The 20,346-nt window shown below is 47.1% G+C and overlaps 1 protein-coding gene across 4 annotated transcripts; it reads right to left on the reverse strand.

Moving 5' to 3' along the window:
* Positions 1-67: 67 nt before the first annotated feature.
* Psmd4 (proteasome 26S subunit ubiquitin receptor, non-ATPase 4) lies at positions 68-9,338 on the reverse strand. 4 transcript variants are annotated; one of them, NM_031331.1, is given in 9 exon segments: positions 68-358; positions 942-1,141; positions 1,292-1,409; positions 1,699-1,914; positions 2,073-2,141; positions 2,357-2,443; positions 2,962-3,076; positions 3,778-3,918; positions 9,242-9,338. In NM_031331.1, coding segments are annotated over 9 exon segments (1,143 nt in total). In that variant the 5' UTR covers positions 9,268-9,338; the 3' UTR covers positions 68-187.
* Between the last annotated feature and the right edge of the window lie 11,008 nt (positions 9,339-20,346).

Here is a 20,346-nt window from a genome sequence, read left to right on the forward strand (position 1 = left end):
TGCAGAGCAGGAAGTGGAGGACATTACTTCAGGTCCACGCCTCCCCTCTGTGAAAGCTATCACTATTGAAGCAAAGGGAAAACTCCAAGCTTTATTCTGTTGTCAAGGCCGCAGAGCACATCTAAGTCTTTATCCAACCCCATCCTTACAGTCCCCAGGGCAGACTCGGCTACCCCTCCCTCCGGCCTCACTTCTTCTCTTCCTCTTTCTTGTCCTTCTTGCCATCCTTGGTGGCCTGGGAGGCCAGAGAGCCCATTGCATTTCGAATGGCTTCATTGTTGGGATCCACACCGGGAAGGTTCTCTAGGACGCTCTGAAGGAACTCTGGGTCCTGCATCACGTCATAGTCATCCTCCTCCTGAAAAAGGGCACCATGAACTGGGCACATGGAACAGCAGAGTGTGGTGGCAGGGAGCACACAGTGTGAGGGACAGCAACATGATGCTGCCCACTCCTGACTGCAGGGGTGGGGTATGCAGCCAAGGGAAGGAAAGGGGCAAGTTAACAAGATGTGTGCCCACGAATGGTGAGCACTCCTGACAACGCAGAAGCCTGAGAACCCTGCTAACTGAACTGACAGGAAAACTAAACACCACCACAGCAGCTTTCGGGGGGGTGGGAGGTGTTTGGGGGGTGGGGGGTGGACACCCAGCACTCCTTTCCCCCAGACCCTCTTGGGAGGAGTCCCACAGAACTGTTAAGTATGGAGATGACAGGCCACACCCATTAGGAAACTACAGGACAATGGAACACTTCTCTAACTCACTCTGTTGTCTTGGTAAGGTTTACAAAGAAACACACACCTACGTGTTTCCTTCTGTTGCTCAAGACCCTTCTTCTGAAATGCTAGGAAGGAAAGGCTGTGGCCCTAAATGGATAAGGATCTGAATACAAGGGGACTTCAGGCCTGGCTGTATTGGAGGGTCACTGCTGGCCCTCACCTTGACTGGCTCAGATGTGTCCATGGCTGAGCTGGCATCGATGTCCCCTGATTCTGCTTGGCCAAACTCTGCTCCCTGCAGGGACATCTGCATGGCATAGGCAATCTGCTCTTCCTCTGTCATGCTGCTTAGGTCAGGAAGCCCCGCACGGCCAAACTCCTGCTGGCTGATGGTCATCTTCAGTAGGGCATCATCTGAGTCTGGGCAAAGACAGAAGAGCAGGATAGACCTAGTACATATTCCACAGGGCTGTCACTACTCCCCAGCCCAGCCCAGGCCACCCCAGCCCAGCCCTCCCCACCACAGCTTGAAATAGCTAGCATCCTCAGGCCCAGGACTTTGGAATCCACCTCGTTCACCTTCAGTCCCAGGTGTGGCAATTCCAGCCTCAGCTGCAGAGGCTGCAGCAGCCCGTCGTGCCTCCTCCTCCTGCCGCTGCCGCTGCTCTTCCATAGAGACACGAAGGGCCTGGTAAAGAGCAAGAGAGATCAACTCCTGGGGACCACACTTGATGCTGTGGCTCTGGCTTACAACATGGCGAAAAAGCTGTAACCCTGACAGGTCGTAAGGGAGAATGGAAGAAGCAAGGCAGAGCTTGGGATTTAATTGGGAAAAATGAAGACACTAGAGCCTTGCGTTGATGCCCTTCAAGGAAGGGAAAAGGGTCTTAGAAAACAGTGGGAGTGCTCAGGACTGTCTAGTCCCATCAGCTGGATATGTGTATGCAAACAGAACCGCAGGGTCAACATTTGCTTACCAGGGCCAATTCAGGATCAGCACTGGGATCTACTCCAAACTCAAAGTCACTGGCACCAAGACCCAGCATGGCGCCGCCTTCCCCAGCTAGAATAGGAGAACTGATGAGAGCATCGGCCAGGCTGGGCCCAGGAGGCACTGTCACTAGATGTGATCCAGTTCCGTCCTTGCCGTTTAATGTGTTCACAAAGGCTGTCAGCTTCTCTGTGTTCACCTCCTGCAGAGTAGAGAGCACACAACAGAGACCTCCATCACTTACTGCTTCAGTCTGTGGCTGCAGCTGTCTCCAGAGTCCTAGTGGGGACTCAACTCTAGAAAAGGACGGTCCTACTCCAAACCATGGGATTGGATCCCATGCCTAAAATCCTGACTTACCTCTTCCCCAAAATTGATGATGTCAACATTCACTTTTTCTTTCTTAAGGCGTTTAGCTAGTTTCACCAGCTAGGGAGAAAAATCAAGAAATTCATTGTCTGTAGTGAGGACTGAACTTGCCTCATAGAAGCATACAGAAATTCAGCATCCTACCAAACGTCTGCCCCAGCACTGAACTCACAATCACCTTCCCCAGGTGACATGCCTAACACCTCTGCCCAGTTCTAAGTACTGCCAGATACTGCCAAAAGGAGGCTCTGCGTGGGGGCCATCTGCAGACTCACATCCTTCTCGTTGTCCTCCACAGGGCTACCCACGAAGGCAATGATGCGCATCTTGTGATTCTTGCCCTGCCGGTGCTTCAGAGCCAGCTTGGAGAGGAAAAGAAGTTCCCATCAATCGCAGGAAGCACATGTCCCTCCCTGTGTCAGTCTGTTCTTCCTGCTCCTTACAGTACCTGCGAACCTCAGAGTCTACTCATTCAATACACACCTCTTCCTTCTGTTGTGCCTCAGGTGGACCAGAGTGTAAGACCAGACTTCATATTCCCCACACTCATCCTGCCCATCCTTTCTATACTGAGTAAGTGCCCTCTAAGTCAGTGGTTCCCAACCTGGGAAGGAGTTGGACGACCCTTTCACAGGGTAGCACATTGGAAATTTACATTATAATTCCTAACAGTGGGCAAAATGGTAGTTATGAGTAGCACCAAAAACAATGTCCTGGTTGGGGTCAGCACAGCACGAGGAGCCAGACTGAAGGATCACAGCCTTAGGAAGGCTGAGAGCCACTGCACTAGATCCTCTCCCATCATGCTCTACTTAGCACTCGATCACAGCTCTGGAGAAATGGTCACCAACCCTCACAGCGGGGAGCCAGCAGGACTCACATGGGCCACGCGGATGCCAGTGCAGAAGGTGATCTTGCCTTTGGGCTGGACAGTGTGGAGCTTGGAGAGGATTCGGCCAGTGTCAGGGGTGAGTGTGGTCAGCACCTCACAGTCACTGGGTATGAGTAAAGCATTTTAGTCAGTTCAGATCACACAAGTGCTTCCTAACCATTCATCACCTCCTTCTCTCCTCCCTTCCTTCCTTCCTTCCTTCTTTTCTTTCTTTCTTTTCCCCCCAGAGACAGGATTTCTCTGTCCTGGCTGTCCTGAAACTCACTATGTAGACCGGGCTGGCCTCAAACTCAGAGATCTGCCTGTCTCTGCTCCCGAGTGCTGGGATAAAGGTGTGTGCCGCCACTACCTGGCTATTCATCTTTTTTCTGGAGAGATGGTTCCTTGGTTATGAGCACTCACTGCTGTTGCGGAGGCCCCACCTTCAGTTCCCAGCACCCACATGGCTAATCACAATCAGCTGCAACCCCGTTCCAGGAGATCTAACCCCTTTTCTGACCTCTGTGGGCATTATGAATGACCACGGTGCATACACACACATACATGCAGACAAAACATTTATATGCATATAATACAAAATAAATCTTAAAAAGAGAAAGGTACATTATCAAGTTTGAAGGTCGCCAGGACTACATGAAAAACCCTGTGTGGACATCCTCCCCGCACAACAAGCTGTGCCGCTGCTCAAGGAGGTGGAGCACAGGGAGGGATGGGCCCAGCCTGTGCGATCAACCGAAGGGCGATCACCTGCAGCCCAATATGGGAGCACCACCCACCTTCACAGCCCCACTGTGTCCCACGTACTTGGCCAGCGTGATCAAGCCCACGTTATTCTCAGGGTTGCTTCGGGTCTTTGAGTGACATACAATGTTGACAGCATCCTGCTGGGCCTGCAGCCGGGTGGGAAGGAAGTCTCCATTCCGCATGTACTCACTGTTGTCCACACTGTCAGAGTAGGAGAAAAAGGGGAAAAGAACACTGGAGGATTCCCCTGAACCATCTCCTATAATGGAGGACCCTTTCAACCTCTGCCAGGTTCATGTGGTACAGCAGTGGCTCTCAGGCTTCTTGGAACACAGAATCACCTAGAACTTTCTATCTTTTTTTTTAAGATTTATTTTATGTGAGTACACTGTCCCTGCTTTTAGACACACCAAAAGAAGGCATTGGATCTCATTACAGATGGTTGTGAGTCACCATGTAGTTGCTGGGAATTGAACTCGGGACCTCTGGAAGAACAGTCAGTGCTCTTAACCTCTGAGTCAGCTCTCCAGCCTGTAACTCTTTCCATCTTTTTTTTTTTTTTTTTTTTTTGGTTCTTTTTTTCAGAGCTGGGGACCGAACCCAGGGCCTTGCGCTTCCTAGGCAAGCAAGCGCTCTACCACTGAGCTAAATCCCCAACCCCAACTCTTTCCATCTTTAACAGGTAAGGCAGCACACAGCTGTAATCCTGGAACTCCGTGTATGTAGCTAGGAGGATCAGGAACTCACGGCCAGCCTCAACTATATTATAAGTTTGAGGACAGGGGCTGGGGATTTAGCTTAGTGGTAGAGCGCTTGCCTAGGAAGCACAAGGCCCTGGATTCGGTCCTCAGCTCCGAAAAAAAGAACCAAAAAAAAAAAAAAAAAAAAAAGTTTGAGGACAGCTTGAGCTATGTAAGACCCTATCTCAAAGAAAACAACAACAAACCCAAACCAAAGTCTATGTAATAGACTCTGGCTTCTCAGAGTTTCCCACCTTTTTTTGGTCACACAACCTACCACCTACCATTGAGCCAACTGGTTCAGGACCATCTCTCTTTTTTTTTTTTCTTTTTCCCTTTTCTTTTTTTTTCGGAGCTGGGGACCGAACCCAGGGCCTTGCGCTTGCTAGACAAGTGCTCTACCACTGCGCTAAATCCCCAAGCCCCAGGACCAACTCTTGGTGACCCTTGAAGTCTAGGAGAGTTCTTGCAGGCAGTGACACTACTGTGCTAAGGAAGGGAGCAGTGATCAGAACAAGATACTTTATTCTACTTGAAAACAAAACTCTAGCTCAGTGGTAACTTTTGTCCACCTTCTAAAGCTTTATCTGGTAATAAATAAAATAAAAACTAGTAAGGAAGGGTAATGTGCTGAAAAAGCAGAAACAGGACTGACTATTGGGCAGTGTAATATCAGCTGAGGCACAAGCTCAAGTTTTCATTCGCAGCTACTATTAAAACTATCCATTTGTGTGTACGGCTGTTTTGTCTGCATGTATGTACTGGTGCCATGAGCTTGCCGACTGCTTATGGATGCCAGAAGCAGGTGTTGGGTTCCCTGGAACTGGAGTTACAGACAATTTGGAACACTTAGATGCTAGGAATTAGAACCATGTCCTCTGGTTCTAATTCAATAGAACAGCAGCCAGAGCTCTTTTCACCACTGAACATCGCTCTCCAGCCCCTGGTTGTTTTTTTTTGTTTGTTTGTTTTTTTAATTTATTTATTTTTTCGGAGCCGAGAACCGAACCCAGGACCTTGCGCTTGCTAGGCAACCGCTCTACCACTGAGCTAAATCCCCAACCCCTATTTTTTAACTCTAAGAAAGTTGCTTGTTTCTCTAAGGCCCAGTTACTTCACTTTTTCATTCTATTACTTTTGGGAACTCAGATCGAAAATGGGCACATGCTGCTGCAACTTGCATACAGAAATCAGAGGGCAGAGACTGAGCAGGTCATCAGACTCACGAGGCAAGCACTTCTACCACCTGAGCTGTCTTGTTTTTTCCTTGTATTTTTACATGCATGGAAGTACTGAGCATAGTACCTAACACTTAGCAAAGATACACACAGGTTTCATGTATGATACCCTGGATTTGGTCATACCACAACAAAACAGGAAGCATTCCAAGAGAGTAGTTTAGTGGTGACCCAAACACACATCTGTGAACAAACTATGTGAAGATCCAGCTGATGCACTGGCCATCTCACTGAAGCCCTGCCTTCCTGAAACAGCCCCCAGTACTCTTCCAGGGGGTGTGGCAGATCCAAATATAAAAACAGAGGCTTCAAGCACGGTCAGATGGGACAGCCACTAAGGGTAAGGACTGTGGGCAAGCCGATGAATGGATAGATGGGGAAACGGTCAGAATAGGAAAGGTGCTTTAGAGAGAGAACTGACATGGACGTCGAAGCTGTGCTACCTTCGCTGGGGAAGGAGAGTGGTTACTGGTGGAAAAACCATAGGTGCCTTACCACCTATGCACACATCCCTTAAAAAGCCACACTGTCAATGTTAATTCTACTATGGCAGAGGCAGGAGGACTACAGGGAATTCCTGGCAGGGCTACATAGCAAGAGCCTGTTTCAGACAAAACACCATACTGCCCAGCCTTCTCTCTTTCCAGCTTGGTATGGTGGGGTAGTGTTGTTGTATTTCTTAGAACTGCTTCCCTCGGGTTGGGGATTTAGCTCAGTGGTAGAGCGCTTGCCTATCAGGCGCAAGGCCCTGGGTTCGGTCCCCAGCTCCGAAAAAAAAAAAAAAAAAAGAACTGCTACCCTCAACAGTATGTCATTCTTCATTCCCCAAATCATAAAAACTTGGGCTTAAAGGTATTACCCAACCTTCCCATGACACCATAATTTTAATCCTGACCACAGCTGGGAGGAAGTTCTGTGGTGGGGTACTTGCTTAGCATCAACAAGGCCCAGGGTTTGATCCTTACTCAGTCTTGCAAAATCAATTAATCTGTCAACACAGGACAGGCAACAGAGCATGCCTGTAGGTTCAGCTACTTGGGAAGCCAAGGAATGAGGACTTCTTGAATCCAGGATTTGGGGGCAACATACTGAGATCCTCTCACTCTGCCCCTTCCCAACCTCAGTCTCCCTTAGAAACAGGGTGAGCTTTCTATAACTGAAGATGAACTGATCTTCCTGAGTCTACCTCCTAAGTCCAGGATTACAGGTGTGGGGCAGCGCGTCTGACCTGAGCTAACATCTCTATATAACAACAATAAACACAACAGTGAGCTCTAGGCTAGCCTACTGTCCAAGTGTAATGCCGTGTATAAAAAAACTAACAAGAGAATCTGATTCAGCAGATTAAGGCTAAAGTCAAAACACTTGCATTTTAGAATAGGCCCCTACAGAGAATCCTGTTGCCTGGAAATGCAGGACACCTCAGAAAACAGGAGGGTGGGTCTCCTTCTTCTGTTCCTGGGCAGTCACATTGACCACTAAAGTCACGGGTCCTAATCTTTCCTTTCATGTATCAATCCAGTAATTTTTTTTGAAGCAGGACCTCAATATGCATTCCAAGTTGACCTCAAACTCATGATCCTTGTCTCAACCATCATTTATAGGTGTGTACCACATCTAGTCAGATCAATATTCTTAAATCAATACCAGTCTGTACAAAGATCTAACTCCATCACCCTCAGAATCTCCTTATTGGGGTATAGAACAGAGCTCAAGTCTTCAGACATGTCTTTCTACAGTGACTTCTCCCACCTTATAACAACAATCTGTGTAAAGGGTCACTCTGGTCTATTTCTCCAACATGGGACCTTTACTTCAGCAACTTTGTAATGACCTCTCCTCCTCAACATGTCTCTTTACACCTCTTAAATTTTGAGGACTCCCCACACACCATGCCACAGAGCACCACCACATACGTACGGCTTACCTACTTATACTATGAGACACAGAAGTTACTACAATTCTCCCACAATGTGCAAAACCTAAGTGCCAGCCAGCAAACAGTTTGAATTCTAAATCCATCTTCTTTTTAATACTCTCTCCCAGAAGTGAATACTTAGAAAAAAATACAGGACTTAAGGTTAAATTTTAAGTTTCAGGTGAATAATGAATGACTTTCGAGTTTTATTTTTATTGTTTTTAGGTATGTTTGCATGCACATCTACAGAGATCAAAGGCACTGGCTCTTCTGGTCCTGTCAAGAAGGCAGCAGTGAACAGTACAGTACGGGTGCTTGGAACCAAACTCTAGTTCTCTGCAAGACCAGCAAGTGCTCTTACCCACTGAGTCGCCTCTCACCCTCAACAAGTAACTCTTTTGTTGTTTTTGTTTTATCATCTTTTTAGAGCTGTCCTAAAACTTGCTCTGAAGACCAGGCTGGCTTCAAACTCACAAAGATCAATCTGCCTCTGCTGCCCAAGTGCTGGGATTAAAGGTGTACACCACCACTGCCCAGCTCCCACAAGTAACTTGTAAGAGCAATATTTGGGTTGCACTTAAAATTCCTTTTTAAGGAGTTGGGGATTTAGGTCAGTGGTAGAGCGCTTGCCTAGCAAGCACAAGGCCCTGGGTTCGGTCCTCAACTCCAGAAGAAAAAAAAACCTATAAAAATTCCCTTTTTATACTAAAAAATTACTCTTGATTTGCTTGAAATTCAAATTTAACTGGGCATCCTGGTTGTCTTGTTCTGAGACAGAATCTTGCTAGGTAGTCCTGATCATGAAAACCCTCTGCCTTGCCCTCCAAAACAGAAACACGAGCCTAGGGACGCTGGCTTATAATCCTACATACTCATCCCAAGTTCAAGGCCAGCCTGTGTATCTTTTCAAATAAAGACTTCAAAACCAACCAGAACTACAGTGTCAAAACTCCATCTAAAAAAATAACGATGACAATAAGTACAATCTAGAAGGGGTGTGGCTCATTGGTAGAGCACTTTCCCAGCATTCACGATGCTCTGGGTTCAATTCCCAGTATCTGAAAACACAAAAACAAAGCCCTCTTGTAGCCCTGAAAAAATATGTTCTCAGCTTTACTTATTTTTCTTGTCCTCAGTTTCTAATCTAACTCCTAATAGGTACTCATCCCAAGTGTAAACTTGGTAAGAACTAATTCATCGGAGAAGAACACTGTAGTTTTGAATTTGACTCTTGCTCATCACGACCACTTAATTGGCTGTGTGGCTACAGCAGATCACCTAAAGTCCTTCAGACTCGTTATGGAATGAAGGACTATTTTCCTTGAATGCTGTTGTGAGGTTTACGTGAGATAAAAGTACAGAGAAGAGGAAAAACATTGGAGGCGAGTGGAAGGGGCGATTGGCGTCTGCTTTACGGGAGACAGGGAAGCAGGGTCCAGGAAGGGAACCAGGGTTCCCGGGCCTGCGTTCCTGGGCCGGGATGACTCAGGGAGTCGCCTGCCTGTCTCCTGCGGGCCCCAAAGCCACATCTCGCCCGGCCGCCCAGTCCCCAACCCAGGCCCTCAGGCTTCGGCGCCACGCGCAACAGCAACCCAGACGCGCCCCCGGCCACGTCCGAAGTTCCTCACCAAACCATAGTGCTCTCCAACACCATCTTGCCACCTTTCCTTTGCGGACCGGCTCCGGGACTGACAAACAACAGCACCTCCGATTGGCCTGGCGCTCATCACCAATCAAAGAACTCAGTCTTCACGCTGCCCCGCCTCTGCCCCGCCTCCGCCCCGCGGTGCGTTCTGGGACTTGTAGGCGTCGTGGACATGTAAGGGTTGCTCATCCAGTTGAGTCGGTTACCTTAGCAGCCGCTTGCTTCCGGAGCAGCTAGCTCTTAGCTCTCTGCACAGGTGTGCAACCTCTCTGCACAGCTCTCGCCAGGCACCAACATTCTGCAGTGGAAGGCAGGAGAGCTGTAATTTACCCCTCCTCTGCTCTCTGTATATGTTTGGGTTTTTGTTTTGTTTTTGTTGTTACGGTTTGAGAAAGGATGGCTGCAAATTCGCTGTGGAACTCAGGCTAAACTGATCTCCTTGCTTCACCCCCGTTTACATGGTACACCATCATACTTAGATGTGATCTGCAATTTCCAGGCCAACCTGGGCTACATAGCTACATAGTGAGACTGCCTGAAAAACACATAGACACACACGTATGCATGCACTACTATGGATATGTCAGTTCAAGCATAATCATTTTGACAATGTGTCAGGATCGTTAATCACACTCTTAACTCCCTGTTTCCCATTGCACTGTGTTTATGCAATTGCTATAAACACTTGTACCCTCAAATTTGATTTATTTACTGCTTGCGTTTTTTTTTTCTCCCTGCCCCCTCTACTGCCTGCGTTTAATTAAGTACAGAAAAAAAAAAATCTTTGCAGTCCCTATCTCTAGTATTGACTCTGACAGGATGAAGGAATCCAGAAAAGTTTTGACCAATTTTTAAAAAAAATTTTTTTTTTAAAATCTAAGTGTGGGGGTTGGGGATTTAGCTCAGTGTTAGAGCACTTGCCTAGCAAGCACAAGGCCCTGGGTTCGGTCCCCAGCTCCAAAAAAAAAGAAAAGAAAAAAAAAATCTAAGAGTTTGTGTGTGTATTCAGGTGCTGGCAGTGGCTGAAAAAAGAAAATCAAATCTCCTGGAACTGGAGCTCCAGGCAGTTGTGAACTGACTATCTGAGTGCTGGGAACTGAACTCTGGTACTCTAGGAAAAGCAGTGAACACTCTTAAACACTGAACCATTTCTCCAGCCCCCAATGAACACCATGTACTCACCCAAAGAACAGAGGAAAAACCAGCAAGTTATCTTGGTTTGTTTGTTAATCAACACCTTTAACACCAACCCCTGGGAAGCAGAGGCAGACAGATAAGTGGGTTCAACAACAGCCTGATCTACATAATGAGTTCCAGGGTAGTCAGGGTAGTCTTATATACAATAAGACCTTGTCTGGGGGTCAAAGAAAAGAAGGCCTGTTGGAGCTTGCCTGTGATCTCACTACAAAGTGGAATGGCTACAAGGTCAAGGTCATCTTGGGAAGAGAAGTTTCAAAAATAAAAAGGAAGCATGGCTTAAAAGATGTCTCTTAGTTAAGGAGTCTTTTCTGAGGGGTTTGCAACCTCATAAGAACAGCAATATCAACCATCCAGACCCCCAGAGCTCCCAGGGACTAAACCACTATCCCAAGAGTACACAGGGATGGACCCATGGCTCCAGTTGCATATGTAGCAGAGGATGGCCTTGTCAGGCATCAATGGGAGGAGAGGCCCTTGGTCCTGTCAGCATAGGGGAATGTCAGGGCAGGGAGATGGGAGGGAGTGGGGTGGGTAGGAGGGTGGGGGAGCACCCTCATAGAAGCAGGGAAGATAGCAGATTTCTGGAGGGGAAACCAGGAAGGGGGATAACATTTGAAATGTACAGTAAGCCACTTTTTATTCTGTGTTTCCATTTCTCACTGGCATAGGAAGGGTGCAGGGCACAGGGTAACTTGTCTCAGGAGCTATCACAGGATTTATGACTGTGACTTGAAAATCTGTCTTCCATATACTAAAGGTATAAATAATACTGTCTTTGCTGTTATGTTGGTCACTGTAAACTGTCAAACCACAGTATGCCAAGAATCTGTCTACGATCATTTTGAAGTATTTTGAAGCTCCCTCCCCAGTGTGTTATTTTATTTTATTGGCTCCTGGATTACACTGTCATTGTGGCCCCCTGGCAGCCAGTCTTCAAAGCCTGAGGGTGATGTCTCTAGACTGCAGCAGCTTTACCTCATCACTACCAAACACACCCAGAGGTTACTGCAACTCCTACCACAGTAAGGGACGTTTGCTTGAATGTCAACCCATCTGAGTATGCTAAAAGATATCATAAAATAATGGTTTTAGATTAAAAAATAAAGACAATGTTTTATTAAAAAATAAATAAAAAGGGAGTCCTTTCTGGCTTTGTAGAGGATCAGCATTCTAAGGGACTGGAGAGATGGCTCAGGGGTTAAGAGCACTGACTGCTCTTCCAGAGGTCCTGAGTTCAAATCCCACCAACCACATGGTGGCTCACAACCATCTGTAATGGGATCTGATGCCCTCTTTTGGTGTGTCTGAAGACAGCGACAGTGTTCTCATATAAATAAAATAAATAATTCTTAAAAAAAAAAGAACTTAAAAATAAATAAAAGAATACATCAGGAGTGCCTCAGTGGTCAGGTGCTTGCTGAACACAGCCAAGGCCCCAATTTCAATCCTTAATTAAAACAAACAACAAAAAACAAAACAAAACAAAAAACCTCCCCCCACCAAAAACAAAACAAAACAAAAAAGAAAGTTCCGCCAGGCAATGGTGGTGCAGACCTTTAATCCCAGTACTCAGGAGGCAGAGGCAGGTGGATCTCTGAGTTCGCCGCCAGCTTGACCTATAGAGTAAGTTTCAGGATAGCCAAGGCTACACAGAGAAACACTGTCTCAAAAAACAAAACAACAACAAAAAATTTAAAATGCTTTGATTAATACCCCACAACCCAGGAAATCCAACTGGGAATCCTGGGTCTGGTCTGTTTCTTGCAAATGCTTTATGGATTTTGTTTTTCTTTTCTTTTTTTCAGAGCTGGGGACCGAACCCAGGACCTTGTGCTTGCTAGGCAAGCACTCTACCACTGAGCTAAATCCCCAACCCCTGCTTTATGGATTTTAATAAAGTATCCTTTAGCTAAACGAACTTGTTTGTCTGCCTTTACGGCTGTAGTTTTTCTGCTTTTAAAGGCTTTGCTTACTTTGTAATTTTGTGTGTGTGTGTGTGCATGTGTGTGTGCGTGTGTGTGTGTATGTGTGCGTGTGTGTGTGTCTGCCTTCATGTGTGTATGTGCACCACATGTGTGTAGTGTCTGCAGAGGTCCAGAGGGAATCAGAGTCCTTGGAACTGGAGTCACAGACACTTGTGAATGGACACATGGATGCTGGGAATGGAAGCTCCGTTCTCTGCAAGAGCAACGAGTGCTCTTAACCTTGAGCCAGCTCTCAAGGCCCTATTGATTTCTTTTAATAATCTCTTTTTAGTTTCTTTAATATCCGTGTTGTCTGTGTGGGGGTCAGTTCCTTGGAGCTGGGGTTACAGCTGCTTCTGAGGCTCCCCAGGGAGCCGGGCACCAAGCCTGGGTCTTCAGCATGGGCAGCAGTGCTCTGAGCCATGAGGTCTTTCTCCACCCCTACCTAGTTAGAGTATATGTGTGTGCCTGAGTATGTGTGTGCACTGTGTCCATGTAGCTGTCCGAGTGTCACAGAATGCAGTGGAAGTCAAAAGACAACGGGTGCGGACCAGTTCTTCCCTTGCACCAGGTTTCAATTGTGGGGACAAGTGGCTTCACCTACTGAGCTATCTGGCTGGCCTGTTAGTAACATTGTAATGATTGGTGCTTGGTCTTAGTTTCCTTTTCTATCTCTGTGATAAAAGTCCCTGACAGAAGGACCTTTATGTGACTCACAGTTCTAGGTTACAGGCCATCAGGGTGTTGGAGCTGGAAGCAGCTACTCAGTCACACCATAGCCACAGTCAAGCGAAAAGAGCAAAAACTTAATGCACACATGCAAGTTCTGCTCACACCCCTTATGTGCTTATATACTCTAATATTTATTCAGCCCAGGACCCCAATCCCAGGGAATGGTGACCCCAACCAACATCAATCAATGTAATCAACATCATCATTGCTGGTTAGTGGTGGATTAATGCTCCACATTTAATCCTAGCACTTGGTGGGGGTGCAGATGCAGGAGAGTCTCTGAGTTCAAGGCCAGCTTAGTCTACAGACCAAGTTTCAGGACAGCCATGGCTATTCAGAAAGACCCTGTCTTGGGGCTGGGGATTTAGCTCAGTGGTAGAGCGCTTACCTAGGAAGCGCAAGGCCCTGGGTTCGATCACCAGCTCCGAAAAAAAGAACCAAAAAAAAAAAAAAAAAAAGAAAGACCCTGTCTTGAAAAACAAAGCAGTTCTCTCGGGGTTGGGGATTTAGGTCAGTGGTAGAGCACTTGCCTAACAAGCGCAAGGCCCTGGGTTCGGTCCCCCAGCTCCGAAAAAAAGGAAAAAAAAAAAAGTAAGAAAAAAGAAAAACAAAGCAAACAGAAAAAAGATAATCTCTTACACTCAGACATTTTCAGAGGTCCTTCTCCCACAGGTTATGTCAAGTTGACAATTACAAGGTTCCTGACCCAAATTCCCAAAAACAGGGTTCAGAATCCTGAGGTGTGGAGTGGAAGAACAGAAGAGAAAGAAGACAAGAAGTCAAGACGACAAAGACAAAGCAATGGCTGGGACCAGGAGGCCTTGTGCTCGCTCGCCAAGGACCGATGCCAAGCAAGTTTGTTAAGAAGCACCGCTTCACTGGTTGGCAGAGGCAGGTGGATCTCTGCGTTGGAGACCAGCCTGGTCTACAGAGTGAGTTGCAGGACAGCCAGAGCTACACAGTGAGACCCTGTAAAGAAGGAAAAATCGCATCATATATTGTCATCGGTGGGGGTGGGGGAGGGGAAACAGCCAAGGTCAGCAGATGCAACAAAGTTGGAAAACAGGATAAGTCAGACCCAGCCGCCCCAGCGGATGATCCAGCCCGAGGATTCAGGTCTCCCATTCCTCCAGAACCTCAGCCTTGACTCCTCTGAGGCACCAGCTCCAGCCCTACACGGTACTTGCCAAGTCCAGCCTTGGGCAAGGACACCAAGGTAAAGATTCCTTTGTTCTTTCATCAGAGCCTCTGAGAAAGTTCTGGATCCATCTGACTCCCCACACATCACAACTCCACCCCTTATCAGCCCTGAGACATAAAGTTCACCATGTAAAACCATAACTCTTTGTCTCTGTAAGCCCACGGTCACCTTATAATCAAAAAAATACACTTAGTCCACCTTTTTTATTTCCCTTTAATTTTTTTATTTTTATTTTTATGTGAGCACACTGTCGCTCTCTTCAGACACACCAGAAGAGGGCACCAGATCCCATTGAAGATGGTTGTGAGCCACCATGTGGTTGCTGGGAATTGAACTCAGGACCTCTGGAAGAGCAGCCAGTGCTCTTAACCTCTGAGCCATCTCTCCAGCCCACACTTGGTCCAACTTTAAAAGTTCCCACTGTCATTAACAATTTCAACACTTTGAAAGGTAAGTCTCAGCAAGGTGGTGGTGCCTGCCTTTGATGCCAGCATTTGGAGGCCAGCCTTGGGTGTAGAGTGAGTTTTAGGATAGCCAGGGCTACATAGAAAACTCTACCTCAATAAATCAAAAAGTTTAAAGTCTCAGGCCAGGCCTGGTAGTACACGCCTCTAATGCACACAGTGGGATCTCTGAGTTTGAAACCAGGCCAGCCTGGACTACATAGCAAGCTCCAGCCAGCCAGGAAGACATAAAAAGACCTTGTCTCAGGCCAGGTGAATCCCATCACATGGGAGGCAGAGGCAGGTGGATCTCTGTGAGTTCAAGACTGGCCTGCTCTACACAGTGAGGTCCCGGACAGCCAGGGCTTTATAGAGAGGTCTCAAACAAAACAAAACAACAAAAACAAAACAACAACAACAAAACCCTAAAGTAAGCAAACGAACAAAAGACCCTGTTTGGAAACAATAAAAAGGCCAAATCTCCTAATTCCAGCAGGAAAAACACCAAATGCTATAGCCGGAAGTGAAGCACCTCAAGCCTGTAATCAGCAGGGCTCCATCTCTTCACCTCAGCCACCGCAGCAACGAAGTTTCTCTTTCAGACCGGTCCACTCTAGAGCCACAGCCCTCTTTGACAGACATCACACGGCCATGGCCATCTCCAGGATCCTGGGGTATCTCTTACAACTGGATCTTCACCCTCGAAATGCTACGTAATGGCCCCTCAGGGCTTCTCTGCAGTGACTCCGCCTTGACTGCTCTTTATGTCTGCCTACCCTTGCCTTCTGAACCAGTATCAAGCGGATGACCTTACTAAGTTCTGATGTCAGTTCTTGTGCCCACCCCCTTAATTACAGCAGGACTCGGACCAAGAGGCGACACATTCTTTTTTTTTTTTTTTTAATTAACTTGAGTATTTCTTATTTACATTTTGAGTGTTATTCCCTTTCCCGGTTTCCGGGCAATCATCCCCCTAATCCCTCCCCCTCCCCTTCTTTATGGGTGTTCCCCTCCCCATCCTCCCCCCATTACTGCCCTCCCCCCAACAATCACGTTCACTGGGGGTTCAGTCTTAGCAGGACCGAGGCGACACATTCTTATGTATTTGCTTTCAAGAGGCAAGGAATCCCTTCAGCTCGGGATTTTTTTTTTTTTAAGATTTATTTATTTATTTATGAGCACACTGTAGCTGTCTTCAGACACACCAGTAGAGGGCATCAGATCCCATTACAGACAGTTGAGAACCACCATGTGGTTTCTGGGATTTGAACTCGGGACTTCAGGAAGAGAAGTCAGTGCTCTTAATCGCTGAGCCATCTCTCCAGCCCTTAAGATTTATTTTTATGTGTGTGCACCTCACATGTGTGCAGGTGCCTCCAGGGACAGAAGAGTTGGATTACCAGTGGGTGTGTGTGCTGAGAACAAACTCAGACCCTTGGTAAGAACAGCAAGGGTTCGTACTCACTAACAACCTCTCCAGAATCTCTGATGAGCTGGGTTTGTCCTCAGAACAGGTTTCCTTAGGCTCCTAGGGCAGCATCTGAGACCTGCCTTCAGTGGTATCAATCCCTTTAACAAACACGCCTACTTCCTCAGCACCGACCTGAACCCTCTCCTGCCCTGAAACCCCCCCATGCCAGACAAACCAGTCACATCTCCCCATCCAACTTCATTCAGTTTATCACAACACAGGCAGAATGAAGCCAGATTTTAGCCAAAACACCACAGGAATGGCCCCACCTGTTCCCAAGAGTCCTAATCCTTTGCAACTTCATAGTTCAGAATCCACTGTGTGCACTCTCATCTTCCAAACACCCCCCAAAGGATGGCCTGTCATGCTCTCCCCAAAGCGCTCAGCAGCTCTCCTAGCTCAAAATTCCAAACTCTTCCACAGTCCTCCAACCTAATAAGTCCCAAGGCCTAAAGGCCACACAGTCAGGTTTACCACAGAACTGGATTTTGGAAAAACTGCAGAATTTGGCAGATTGGGCTAGAAAACCCTTTGGATTCTATAAGCAGAGCTTAACGAGCCATTCTGCAGGAGATCAGGAACATCAGAGAGCAGTGAGGACTGTCGAGGGCTGGCTCAAGCAGGTTCATAGGAAAGCACGTTTAGGTTGGGTTTCCACAAGGTAATTCATATAATTATGTAATGTATTCTAGCTGCATTCTGCTATGTCCTGAGAGCTGGACTGAGACTAGACTTTAAACTGTTGAATTTGGCAGAGGAATCTTAGTTCCTTCCTTGTTGCTGTGGTAAAATACAGAAGCAACTCAATGAAGGGCTTATGTTAGCCATGGTGGTGGTTTCAAGACAGGGTCTCACTATGTAGCTCTGGCAGTCCTGAAACTCACTCTGTAGACTAGATGGGTTGAACTGACCCCAGACCCACATAAAAAACAAAAAACAAAAACCAGTTGAGGTAGCATGATCTGTAATCCCAGCATTCCACGGTGAGATGGCAGACTAAGAGGAAAATGCCTGGGAGTTTGTGCGCCAGCTAGCCTGAGTGCAGTGTAGCAGGAATAGCAAGAAAATGCCTCGAAATACGGATTTAGGAGAGCGGCTACTCACAACTCCTCTGACCTCTACACACACACACACACACACACACACACACACCCAGGCCTGCTTAGAGGCTTCTGTGCCATTTAGTTTTGTCATCTTGACACAAGCTAGAGTCATCTGAAAGGAGGGAGCCTTAATTGAGAAAAATGTCTCCATAAGTTCCTGATACAGGGCATTTTCTTAATGAGTGATTGATGGGAGAGAGCCCCACTCATTACTGGTCGTGTCATCACTGGGCTGGTGGTCCTGGGGTCTATAAAAAAGCCCGCTGAGGGGCTGGGGATTTAGCTCAGTGGTAGAGCGCTTGCCTAGGAAGCGCAAGGCCCTGGGTTCGGTCCCCAGCTCCGGGGAAAAAAAAAAAAAAAAAAACCAAAAAAAAAAAAAAAAAAAAAAAGCCCGCTGAGAAAGCCATGGGAGCAAGTCAATAAGCAGCACCCTCCATGGTCTCTGCATCAGCTCCTGCCTCCAGGTTCCTGTCCTAACTTCCTTCAGTGATGAACAGTGATGTGGAAGTGTAAGCCAAATAAATCCTTTCCTTCTCAAATTGCTTCGGTCATGATATTTCATCATAATAGAAACCTGACTAGAGCAGCCCCACCTCCCTGTGAGTGTAGAGTCTATCAGAATAAGAGTTAACAGGCACACCACAGTGGAAAGGCATTTAATCTGTGACAGGGTTATTGCATTTTGTTAAGAAAAATAGCTCAAAAATGCAGGCAAACTAGTGCTGGCAAAGAAGCTGTAGTTAAGGAGACTCCTGCCCTGGCCTCTGCTTCCCAAATGCTGGGATTAAAGGTGTGTGCCAGCACCTGGCTCTTCTAATACTGATTTTGAAGGGATGAAAGACGCAAAATTGGGCTGGCAAAATGGTTCAGCAGGTAAAATATGCTGTCAAGCCCAGCAACCCAAGTAAACAGAATCCCTGGGACCCACAGGCTGAAAGGTTAAATGACTCTCCCAAGTTGTCCCCTGACATCTACTCATGTACAGCAGAATGTGCTACAGAGAGAGAGAGAGAGAGAGAGAGAGAGAGAGAGAGAGAGAGAGATTGAAAGAAACAGAGACAGACAGAGATAAACCAATAGGTGTGATTAAAAACAAAGACAGGGGTTGGGGATTTAGCTCAGTGGTAGAGCGCTTGCCTAGCAAGCGCAAGGCCCTGGGTTCGGTCCCCAGCTCCGAAAAAAAAGAACCAAAAAAAAAAAAAAAAAAAAAAAAAAAAAAACAAAGACAAAAACAAAAAAAAAAAAAACAAAAACAAAAAAACAAAGACAAACAGAGACAAATGGGTGTAATGAAGTTTAAGACACGATTATGGAGTCTTCATGCATCATAGTTCCAGAGGGTCTCCTAGGTCAGGCAACCATGACAGGGTTGGGGTCTCTTCAAGTCCATGAAAATGAAGGTGAGGCCTAATCCACAGTGGAGCCCTCAGGATCTTGGAGGTGATAAGACCATGGGTTATCTGTTAAGGAATGTCTCAGAACGAAGTTGCCCCCCCCCAAAAAAAAGAGAAGAAAAAAAAGAGGATTTGTGAAAGTTAGGAGTAGTGGTTCATGCCTTTGATCCTGGCATTTTTGAAAGCAGAGGCAGATGGATCTCTGAGTTGGAGGCCAGCCTGATCTATATATAGAGTTCTAGGATAGACAGGGGATACACAGAGAATTCCTGTCTCAAAAAGCACAAAACATGGGCTGGAGAGATGGCTCAGTGGTTAAGAGAACTTACTGCTCTTCCAGAGGTCCCAAGTTCAGTTCCCAGCAACCACATGGTGGCTCACAACCATTGAAAAGCTCTCAGGGAGAACTTTCCCTCGGGATGGAGACCCTCCAACTCCAAAGACCAGACCGAGACACCACAGGATGCAATCAGCAAGAGGATTTGGTTTATTGTCGGGATACACAGGCACAGGCACCTGCGGGCGCTTCAGTCACTCGGGGGACTGGCGCGCCCCACGGAACCAAGGATGGCTTTTATAGGATTTTGGGGAGCAGAAGCAAGCATACAGAAGCAGATGCATGGTTACAGGGATATAATTGGTGGATTCTAATATGGCAAGGGTTTAGCTTGGGGGCAAGTTTCCTAGCTACCTTCCTGAAACATAACGGCTGACTCGGCCCCCCAAGGGTTCAGCCCGGGGGCAAGTTTCTTAGCTACCTTCTTGGAACATAACGACTGACTCGGCCCCCCACCAGGGTGTGGGACCTCTCCCGGGGCTTTTTTTTCATTGTCAGGTGCTCAACCGAAGTCGTCCTGTTGCCAGGCCTTCAACCAAACATATCTTGCTTGGCAGCCGCTGTGTACTCAGTGTTCTAACCTTTCCCTGAACCAGTCATCTTAAGTACAGCCTTGCAAAATGGCGTTACTGCTGCTAAGCTGGGGTCTTTCATTCCCCCATTTTTTTGCTAACTTTGAGTGAAATCTTTCACTCGACTTGGTCAAGAAATTTCTGTCTGGTGGGGGCTTATTCCCCCACTGACTCTAGGCCACAAAAGGGCTAGGAGGATCCACGTAGGAGTTTTAACTTTAAGGGGTTTGGAGTGCGCTGAACTCTCCATGTCTGGGGTGTAGTGTTGTGATTAGTCAATTCCTCAGACCGGACTGCCTTGACGTGTGGTGCGTGGATCTAAGCCGAGACTCCGTCTACCTTTAGGGCGGTCGGGGTAGTCAGGAGGACGGTGTAGGGTCCTTTCCACCGTGGCTCGAGATTTTTGGTCTGGTGTCTGTGTACCCACACGGTGTCTCCAATCTGGAACGGGTGTGGCACCACCGGATGCTCAAGCTTGTCCTGGTAAGCAGCGGCCAAAGGTCTCTAGACGTCTCTCTTCACAATCTGTAGGGCCTGTAAATGGGCCCTCAGAGAAGGGCTGTCAGCAAAATCAGCAATGTTTGAATCAAAGAAATGGACAAATGGGGGTGGTGTTCCATATATTATTTCAAAAGGAGTTAGACCATGGGGGCCCGGGGTATTCCGGGCCC

The sequence above is a fragment of the Rattus norvegicus genome, chromosome 2, assembly GCF_021556685.1.
Source record: "Rattus norvegicus strain SHRSP/BbbUtx chromosome 2, alternate assembly SHRSP_T2T, whole genome shotgun sequence".
In the NCBI taxonomy this organism is placed as follows: Eukaryota; Metazoa; Chordata; class Mammalia; order Rodentia; family Muridae; genus Rattus; species Rattus norvegicus.